Source organism: Strongylocentrotus purpuratus, unplaced genomic scaffold (assembly GCF_000002235.5).
Source record: "Strongylocentrotus purpuratus isolate Spur 01 unplaced genomic scaffold, Spur_5.0 spur5_scaffold_15, whole genome shotgun sequence".
In the NCBI taxonomy this organism is placed as follows: Eukaryota; Metazoa; Echinodermata; class Echinoidea; order Camarodonta; family Strongylocentrotidae; genus Strongylocentrotus; species Strongylocentrotus purpuratus.
Genome location: NW_022145600.1, coordinates 24,266,922 through 24,277,755, shown reverse-complemented (window position 1 = coordinate 24,277,755; position 10,834 = coordinate 24,266,922). Strand labels below are relative to the sequence as shown.

General features: G+C 36.4%; 1 protein-coding gene across 3 annotated transcripts in view; it reads left to right on the top strand.

The window, feature by feature from the left end:
- Nucleotides 1-313: 313 nt before the first annotated feature.
- Nucleotides 314-10,834, top strand: part of LOC582142 (ankyrin repeat domain-containing protein 55) — a 53,241-nt gene continuing 42,720 nt past the window's right edge. For all 3 annotated transcript variants that reach the window (XM_782109.5, XM_011684039.2, XM_030985874.1), the window contains exon 1: nt 314-853. In XM_782109.5, the coding sequence (XP_787202.4) occupies nt 811-853 (43 nt within the window). In that variant the 5' untranslated portion in view covers nt 314-810. The remainder of the gene's footprint in view (nt 854-10,834) is intronic.

Below are 10,834 nucleotides of genomic sequence, written 5' to 3'. Positions count from 1 at the left end.
AAGTGCAAACAAAAAGGATCACAGTATTATATAATAAAAATAACATCTTATATTTTATTTGTTTACATCTCAATTTGTCTCAAGCTAGTTCGTGGTGGAGGAGGGGGGGGGGGGGGGAGTCGGTGTCGTCGCCGTCGTCGTCGTCGTCGGATGAGGAGGAGGGAGGGAAGCTGGTCGTAGCCCCCCCCCCCCAAGTGTAGAGGGATAACGCCAGGGTATCAACCCCTCCCCCTTCTCCTAATAACCCACCCTTCGCTCCTGGTAAGTGGTATTGAACGTTATTGGTATGCAGCGCAGTCCATTGCAGAGCATGTACAGGTAAATCCATTGCCGAACTTCGCGTCGAACTTCGCACCACATTCGCACACGGAGCTCCGGAGAGGAAGAGTTGGTACATAACAACGCAAAACGCGAGATGCGGTTGATGTATGTTGCTGCTTGTTCAGACGATCCTGCTATCAGACTTAAATTCGTGATTTGTACGATGGCGACACTCATGGATGGAAATATCTAAACATGCGCATCCATTGGTATCGACTTCTACCTCCAGTGAAGCATATTTCTCCAAAGCGAGCAAGACAGCCAATGCACTTCGCATTCTACTCTGCTCCTCTGTAAATTTGATTGCACACAGTCAAGGCATGAGCTACTCTCGGGAACAATAGGTATACGTACATAGGCGGGAATGATGCGGGCGAAAACCAGCAGACTGCAGACGATACTACTTGATTTCATTGCAACGAATTGCATCCATGCAAAGATCTACATGTCTATTGTTAGAGGCAATTAGACGTCAGCTTTAGCTTAGGGATGGACTTCGCTCGCTCAGATCTCCTCGATATGGGCGATGATGGTAAGTGCAGTGGAATTAAATCTAACCTGATTTATTCAATTTTTCCTTGTTGAAGGCCGATGTGAGCTGGTTGTCATAAAACTGTGTGGAGCATAGCATAGTGATTATCTTTGCTTTGGCTTTCTGTATGTTTATATAGAGATGACATAGAAGTTGATAGAATGGTCTTGTGCAGTACACACAGTCATCATCTAAATTAACTATCATCTGTATCAAAAACCCACTCGCCTACAGCTCAAAATTTGAACAAGCGCCCCAAATTTATTTTGATCAAACTAAGTGGGTCTAAATCTGTAATCCAATTCGACATGTTGGCCTTCTTGTATTAGTATGTTCACTAAGGTGGGAAATCAAGCTTCTTGTTACTAGGCAATTATATTCGTAGACAATTTGCAATGTTAGCTCAAACATAACAATGTTGAAATTGAATATGTACCCACATACATGGCCATGTATATTTTACCAAAGTTATGTTGTTACAGATGTCGTGACAGTTTTGGAGGAAAGAAGTTTTGAATTTGAATTAATTCCAAAGTTCCATGCACCGAACAAGGGGGATTTCAAATCCTTGTATCTCGAGGGGTGTAGCTATGCGCTGTCACTTAAAGAAATACCAGTAAAAGGGAGAATAAAAAAAAGGTATAGAGAAAGAGAGTGAGTGCGAGAGGGAGAAAGAGATAGAGAGGGAGGGGGATAGAGAGAGAGAGAGAGAGAGAGAGGGGGGGGGGGGGGGGGCTATAGAGGGAGAGGAGAAATTTAAGAGATGTAATTGGTAATCTGTACACAAAATCATCTTCCCCAAGCTAAATGAATACAAATCTGTTAAAAAACCAGGGCTATCAATCATTTACAACAAATGTATAACTGCAATAGACCTACCTGATAAAAACTAAAACCTGATGAAAGTTAATTTGCGAGCCTGCATAATGAATGAAGTCAGTTATACATGTACACACTCAAATTTGTGGTAAAACTTTAAGGTCACTTGTTGAATGCGGGCAATTATATGGAATGACAATTAGAATAATTGGTGTAGGACTTTACTCCACTTTTATGACATCACAGGTAGTGGATGGCCTAGATAAAAGCCTTATTAACCGTACAACCATATTTATATACCTCACTTAAGTAATCCAGCCCTCTGATTGGTCGAAATTGCATTCATAAACTTCAACTGTTCCTGTAAAATTCTCGGTAACCATGCATAAAACATTTCACTATTTTTAATAACCATGGTTATTAAAAAAATAGGTCAGCCTCCATGGTTACCCCATAGGTTTACATGTTAAAAAATGGTTTGAGCGATCGAGGATACCGTATGTGTGCGAAGGATTGGTCGGTAATTTCAATACAATTGAATCTCGATCGATCTTACCGACAATTTCATCTTGCATTGTTGACATGAAGACGAAAATAAACTTCCAAAAACAAAAAAACAACATCTGCCGATAGATCTTGATCTAAGTTCGTGCCAATATGCATTGCAAAAGTAAAAGAAGGGTCCGTTTAATGGAGCTTTTGCGAAGCATTCATCACGCCGAAGCCGGTTTCAATCCATTTTAATGTATATATAGTACAAAACTGCCAAGCACGTGAACAGCGCGCGATGGACGAGTGGTGTAAGGCATTGGTGTAAGATTCATCACTCATTGTACGTAAGAGTTCGACTCTCACCTTCGACAAAAAAAAAAAAGTATTTTTTATTTTTTATTTTTTAGTCTATTTTTTTTGGCATATAAAAGTATTAATGACTGCTTTAATATTCGAGAAATAGTTGTTTTTATACGCTCTCGGGAAGGTTACAATTGGGCTATTCCCCTCGGCACGCCTCGGGTAATAGCACAATTCTAACCTTCCCTTGAGCGTATAATAACAACTATTTCTCTCAAAGCAGTCATTAATACTATAATATCGCCTCAGGAAAGATGTAGTGAAATGTAATTTCTTTATTCAGATTTTGCTATTTTCTTGGCCTTCCCCCCCCCCCCCCCAAGCATACAATAGAAAATGGATTTCCACAAAATGCAAAGTAATAAATAATAGTGGTTTCTTATATTGGCTTACCATTAACCAATCAAAGCGCTTACAGTATGAAATTCTTATTCTGCACATTATAGTGCACATTATAGTGCACATTCTCCACTCCCAGGGGAGCATTCCAGCTAGTCGCCTGTTTAAGGGTGTGCACATGCTAATCCAACCACAGCAACGTTTGCATCCTACAAAGTGCAAGTATCCAGCTAAAGGGATAGTTAGGTTTTGGTATAGAGGGCGCTATGCAAAACAATTTTTTTGTGAGATAATGAAAAACTGAATGTCCAATTGGAAAGAGCATAGAATTTAAATGACAAAATCATCTTTGTTTGATCAAAATCGGTTCAGAGATGGCTGGAAAATCCATGAATATTACCATAATTTCTAATGTTTGTGGGTCCCAAAAATATTCATTAATTTTTAACCAGCCTTGAAAAAAATGATAAAGCGCCTTATACGTTTTACGTTAATGTTGGTTAGAAATTTAGAATACGTATGAATCATCGTGCCAGGCCATGAAACACTATTTTCTCTTTGTGAAAGTTTTAACATTCTTTATTAAAGCTATGGGATGTATTATGTGTTGCTATGTTGGGCAAGCTTTCATGTAGTCATACTTGAATTAGGTATTATTGAAAAGCCTGCTTATGTCGCTTAACAATGACACCCCATTTGTAATGGTTAAATGTAATCATTACATTTTCCGCTCATTTAATAATAATAATAATAATAAATAATAAAACTGTTACTTATAAAGCGCTTACCACCAAAGTCTCTAAGCGCTATAACAAACAAAATAGACTGATAAACAATTACATATTAAACGAAACAAAAAAGTGAAAATAAACCTTCAAATTACAATACATATACTTTAAAGTGAACAGAGTTAATTAATCAGCAAAAGCAATTTTGAATAAATGTGTCTTAAGACTAGTTTTGAATAGGTTAACAGTTTTTGACATTTAAAGGTAGTCTGTTACAAAGTTCAGCAGAAGCTTTGCAAAAAGAGCGATTACCATAAGAAAGAGTTGACACAGAAGTAGACATGAGGTTTAATTGTGAAGATGACCGTAAATTGCGTGAGGGTTTGTATTCCTGGATTAGTTCTTGCAGATAAATTGGTGCCAATTCATGAATGCATTTATAAGTTAAAACTAAGATTTTGTACATAATGCGGTACGTCACCGGCAACCAATGCAATTTGCAAAGTACTGGAGTGATGTGTTCACAAGAAGGTGTGCGTGTTACAAGCCTGGCAGCAGAGTTTTGGATTGTCTGGAGCTTTGCAATGTGCGAGTCCGGAAGGCCATAAAGAAGGCTATTGCATTGATCAAGACGGCATGTAATAAATGCGTGTATAAGCTTTTCGGTAGATTTTTATCAAGAAAATTTCTAATACGACCTATCTTGTACGAGGCATATGAAGCTGAGCAACAAATATTATTTATATAATCATCCATCCTCATTTTCAAAGATGACACCAAGGTTACATACACTTATAACAGGTTGTATCGGAACATTAGCAATTTCTACAGATGGTAAATGGGAGGAGTTTCTGAATCGAGATGTTACATGTATAACCTCAGTTTTATCCTCATTTAACTTAAAATCATTCGCAGTGGACCAAGCTTTGATATCATTTATACATCTTTCAAGTTTGGTAATAACAGAATGGTTGGAATCACGTTTCAAAACAACTTGAACTTGGGTGTCATCTGCATATATCATTTGGCCTAAACCATGCGCTTCAATAATATCTTCAAGTGGTGGGCAATTCCACGGTAACGGAAGGACACTCAGACAAGATTTTTGAACTTCAGGTTCATACTAAAAGAACTGTTTTATTAGTATAAGATGTGAAATAGTACAGATATAATACCTATATAAGTGCCTTTAATTCTCCCCCAAAAAATTGTCATTATAGTTAAGTAGTTTAAGAATGTGCATATTAATTATCTCGGTAACGGAAGGACATACAAATGGACATGGTTTTTCCAGTTAATTAGTGTTTATCCAAACTTTGTGAAGTTGATGAAGCTTTCCACTTGACTGAAACACATTTTGTTCCCCATAGTTTAATACATACTAATAAAACATTTCTTTTAGTATGAACCTGAAGTTCAAAAATCTTGTCCGAGTGTCCTTCCGTTACCGTGGAATTGCCCTTGTGCAGTGTACAAAGTAAATGATAAAGGGCCAATGACGGATCCCTGAGGAACACCTTCAAGTGGTACATGAGGTTTGGATAAAGAGTCATTGATGACAATAGATTGAGGACGATTCATAAAATAAAAATGTTTTTAAACCAATTCAAGGCAGTACCTGATACACCATATCTCTTATGTAAGTGATCAAGAAAAACATTATGACTGATAGTATCGAAAGCTGCAGAATAGTCTAAAAGTATCAAAACAGCTTCATCACCTTGGTCCACAGCTAACAACAAATCATTGTACTGCAGGCCTACATGTATACATGTTGTAAATGCAAGTGCAAATGGCATTTTTGCTCATTTGCTCACAAGTATAAACAGAAATCGATTGTTTTACTCAATGATATATATGCTTGACTTTCAAAATACCTTTTGAATAGACTATAGAATGTAAATGCATGTTGTGGCTACTTCAAATTAGCATGAAGCTTTTTTCATACGTCAAGAATCGAGACTTTTATTAACCGCTATGTGATAATGAATTCAGAGTAGAAAGCATAATGGTCCTATTGTCAGTGGACCTAATTAAGAGTCTATTTTAAGCCATTTTAAAGCCATTATTGTACTGGAGGGGTTACATAACCGGAAAAATAATTTGATTGGGAATGAATGGCTGTGCTTCCTCTTTCTCTCAAATGAACTTCTAGCACTCTTCTTGTTTTTTCCTCTTTTTTCAGTAGTATACCATGAATTACATCAATTCCTCATAGAAATGCTGAAAATTTAAGATATAAAATACAACTTCACTGTTTGGAGCCAGAAGGGAATCAACTCATATCATTTCATGCACAAATGCCCTTCTGGCTCCAAATTGATGCACTGTTCTTCCTTAAAGAATAAAGATAAACTTGAGTTCTGGTAATGCGATTGCATTGTGAAAGAAAAGGTGTGGAATGGATCAGAAAAGTTGATCATATAGCATGTAAGTAATGGTGTGTAATGCAAGGTTCTGGAGTCATCAAAATCATCATAAATTTGGCAGAGTCTTGGTAAAGTAACAATCACTTACACAGAAAGATTCATATGGTACAACACGCATGGTGTCGGGGCTAGTACTACCTTGATTTCCTTATCTTTCTATGCTCATTACTCAGCCAGTATACATTTTCTTCCAAATTTGTTTGGCACATGACATTTATTTGTAATCTTGAACATTCATTGTAAGTTTCGTTAGATTCTGTGAGAATTCATTTTCTTTTTTTACCAGAACTCAAGTTTATCTTTAAGCTTTATAATTAGGTCCTTGTTTCTATTCCCCCTTTACTCAATCTTCCCTCTCTTTTCTTTGTGCTTAAGACTCTCTGAATGGATATATCACATTATTAGTTTGTATTTTATGAAGAGGTGCTTTATAATTGAAATGGTCTGTTTAGAGTCAGAAGGACGTTAGCCCTTTGTAACACCCTTCTAGCTGGAACTAGACAAAATGTATTATTATCCCCATTTCCCCCTCCTTGCTGAATCTTTCACAATGTTTTTTTCTTCTCCATTTTTGTCCTTTCCTCTCTCGACTACATTTAGCCTTCCACCAGCAAGGCTTACTCCTTCTATTCATTGCCTTTCCATTGTGTATCAGCTCTTATCAAGGCATTACAATGGAGGCCCTATTTCTCCTAAAGTAATTCTGCCCTAATAAAAATGCAAGAATTTACTTGTAAATGTAACAGGATCAAAACGACTTTCAAAAATGAATTTAAAGTCTATCTGCACTAATTGGCCAGGAGTGATTAGACCTGCATGGTCACTGACAGGTGGTTATTCATCAAATCAGCTCTCAATGAACATAAGAAAAAGTAACTAGACAGTGGGGCTTTAAAAGGCAATTTCATTTGATGTTGGCTGCGAAATGCGACAAACATGTAGTGCCCTTAAAGATAAACTCCAGTTCTGGTAAAAAGAAAGAAAATTAATTCTCACAGAATCAAACAAAACTTACACTGAATGTTCAAGATTACAAATAAATGACATGTGCCCAACAAATTTGGAAGAAAATGTATACTGGCTGAGTAATGAGCATAGAAAGACAAGGAAATCAAGGTAGTACTAGCCCCGACACCATGTGTATTGTCCCATATATAGCTTTCTTTGTACAGTGCTTGTTACTTTACCAAGACTCAGTCAAATTTATTATGGTTTTGATGACTCCAGAACCTTGCAGTGCACACCAATACTTACATGCTACTGTACATGATCAACTGTTTCTGATCCTTTCCACACCTTTTCTTTCGCAATGCAATCGCATTACCAGTACTAAAGTTTAATCTTTAAGCTGATTTTTGAAAGTCTTTGCAATCATGTATGTCAATAATTATTACAAAATCATGAATATGATGCAAATTTATCTAGTTCTAAACCTCATGAGGTTATACAAACTAATAATGTGATATATCCATTCAGAGAGTCTAAGCACAAAGAAAAGAGAGGGAGGATTGAGTAAAGGGGGAATAGAAACAAGGACCTAATTATAAAGCTAAAGGAAGAACAGTGCATCAATTTTGAGCCAGAAGGGCGTTTGTGCATGAAACGATAGGAGTTGATTCCCTTCTGGCTCCAAACAGTGAAGTTGTATTGTATATCTTAAATTTTCAGCATTTCTATGAGGAATTGTTACATGTAATTCATGGTATACTACAGAAAAAAAGAAGAAAACAAGAAGAGTGCTAGAAGTTCATTTGAGAGAAAGAGGAAGCACAGCCATTCAGTCCCAATCAAATTATTTTTCCGGTTATGTAACCCCTCCAGTACAATAATGGCTTTAAAATGGCTTTAAAATGGCTTAAAATAGACTCTTAATTAGGTCCACTGACAATAGGACCATGTTGAAATAACCCTTGGGGATTGTACATGAACAATTAAACAAATAATTAATAACAACCTACTCATTGAGGAAAGTGGATATGAAATTGGATTGTCTTTTTGGAATCAACTGTTAGACAGAGGATAAAGAAATATCAATTGTACTCTCTAAAAAAAAATGAGTGATCACAGACTTCACTCCTCTGGAGAGTGAAAATGTAGTGAAAATAGAGTGAACATTCACTCTTTTCTTCTTAGAGAGCACTCTAAAATCAATCGATTTTCACACCTAAACAAGTGACCACAGATGTCACTCCCAAGAAAGTGAAAATAGAGTGAAAATTCACTCTTTTTTTTTAAGAGAGTAAGTTCACAGGAATTATGACAATGGCATACAATCAATACAAGTGAACGTACATTTATGTATTGTATACTTTTAAACCCAAACTTCTTAAGTCCTATGTTTTAGGAAAACTGTCTTGTGAATACAGATTTCATGATTTGAACCATGAATTATTCAAATTAAGGATGCTTTTAGGTGTGGTCCACTTGAGATAAATCCATTAGCCACATGGAAGCATAATTGATGTACAGCCCAGAACTATTTTCTCCTGTAAATTACAGCTTTTTAAAAAACAGGAATCTGCCTATATATACATGATCAAGGGCAGGTCAAGTCTGAGGTATGTTCTGTAAGTTACCACGATTTATAGACCTGTGTTATGGTTAGATTGACAAAAAAAACCTACCAGTTTATTTTATTTGATGTTACCTCTGATCAAATATGCTGAAATATTGGATGTGATCAGTTACGTACAGTAGATTTGCCTTGCCCTCAATTTGTAGCATATATTTCTATAAATATATACAAATATCCTTGAAGTGCTTGAGGAATAATATCTCATTCTGAGGTTTAACAGTCTAATTGAAGAAACATATATTCACGGGTGAGTTACTACAAGCATAACAGCAAACAAGAGCCATGTCTTTTTGCATGATATCTATCCTTTTGTTGTTTCACTAACTGTATCCATTTATGCCCTGTTGTAACATGTACATACTCAATTACCTTTTAGTACTGGAGTCTCTTCTCTGCCAGGCATTGCCTATAGGATGGTTGCTTAGCAACCAGCGCGTATTGCTTGCTTGCCTGTGCTTTTACACACACTTAGTAATTTACTAATGTGAACTTTGGACCATTTGCATTTTAACCTATCTTCGATGGTAATTCACTCAGTTGTTGTGTTTCCCTGTGCACAAATTAACCAGAATACTGGTAAATCCCTTGCATCATACAATATATCGACAAAACAGGCTAGTGATCAGTGAGTACAGCAGTTAGCCCCAAGCTCATCAGTCAGTTTTGACAGCGAGACATGTCCCTTGTTTACATTTAATCAAGTGAAATGTGGGGCAAGATTGTGTATTTCATTTAACATAAACAGGGATGATATCATAGGATGGCAGCATACTGACAGTTTCGTATAGCCTGTGCAGACTATAACAAATCTCATTTAATGAAACATTGCTTAAAAAGTAATTTTTTTAAAACATAGGCATACACACTTGAAATGATAATTGTTTCAAGAAATATTGTAAAAAGGAACTAATTTTAATGAGGTCAATCAAGGTATGTTTAGTGTCGGATTTGATAACAGTTTGCCAAGTATTATGTACGTTAATAGGCCCCACTTTACCGTATATGCTTTTCGTATGATACAACGCTTGACATTAACAGCGAACCCAGTTTTTTTATCAAGATTTAGTTTGAAAGGATGTTATGCAATTATATGTTTTACTACATGACGTTTGAATACCGTATATGATGTTTCATTATACAACGATGGCTATATCACTTCATGACATTTTGTTGTATGATTTTTCGTTTATCTGATGTTCACACTAAATAAATACAAATTACGTATTGTATCCAGTTCTCACATAGTTGTACAATTTCTTTTGCTAGTCTAAACTGGGGTTTAGTTTTTACCACCCTTGTCATGTCAAAGCCTGATCAGTCTAACTCTATTTTCTTGTTTGTCCTAAGACGTTGCATCATCTCCCTTTCTGATTTTATGAATTTCAACACCCCTGAGTGATTACATTAAGCCCACGAATGACAGTGAACTAATTCCCGGCACTCCATCACATCTATCGTCAACCATTTCTGAGATGAATCTCACCATCCTTGCCATCCAGCACATCCAAAGATATGTTCACATGGAATCCTACATTTGGGAAGCCTTAAAGTCTTAAACATTAACCTTCTAACAATGATGCAGGTTCACACAGGACTGAAACGATAAATGTTCAAAGTTAAAACTGTGAGCAAGGTATAGTCATTGTAATTACAGGCTGGGGAAAAGTAGAAGTTAATTGCATTTGCACGGCACATACCTTTGAGCAAGGAATCCCCTCTGCTTGGAGTTTTCATGTTAACTACTGGATCACCGGTGGTTTAAACTTTAAAACTTTAAGCAAACGTAGAGTTTCGTAACTACAAGTGCGTCCACACAGTCCTCAAATACAACATAACCCAAAGTTTAAAACCATAAGCTAAACGTAAAGTTTATGGGGTCTTGTGTGAACCTAGATCTTTACACTGTTTAAATATTCCTTCTCTCTTGGTGTTCAAATACCCAGGAACACTGCTGAGCTGGATAAGTGGATATATATATCTTTCTGTTTGGTTTTGTAAAGTGAGGATCTTTTATGGATATATGTGAAGAAGATAGAAGTTATGCACTGGCAGTAGGTGATAGGCTTAAAGAATTAATTCTGTAATGCCAGCCATGCTAAAGCCGGGGTATTTATATTGGAGCGCCAGGAATGGAAATGTGCCAGACATGAGCGTTATACAAGACTCCATTTATAACAAAAAATTATAATTATCTCCAGCCAGCACCTGACATTCATTTATTTCAAATATAATACTATCT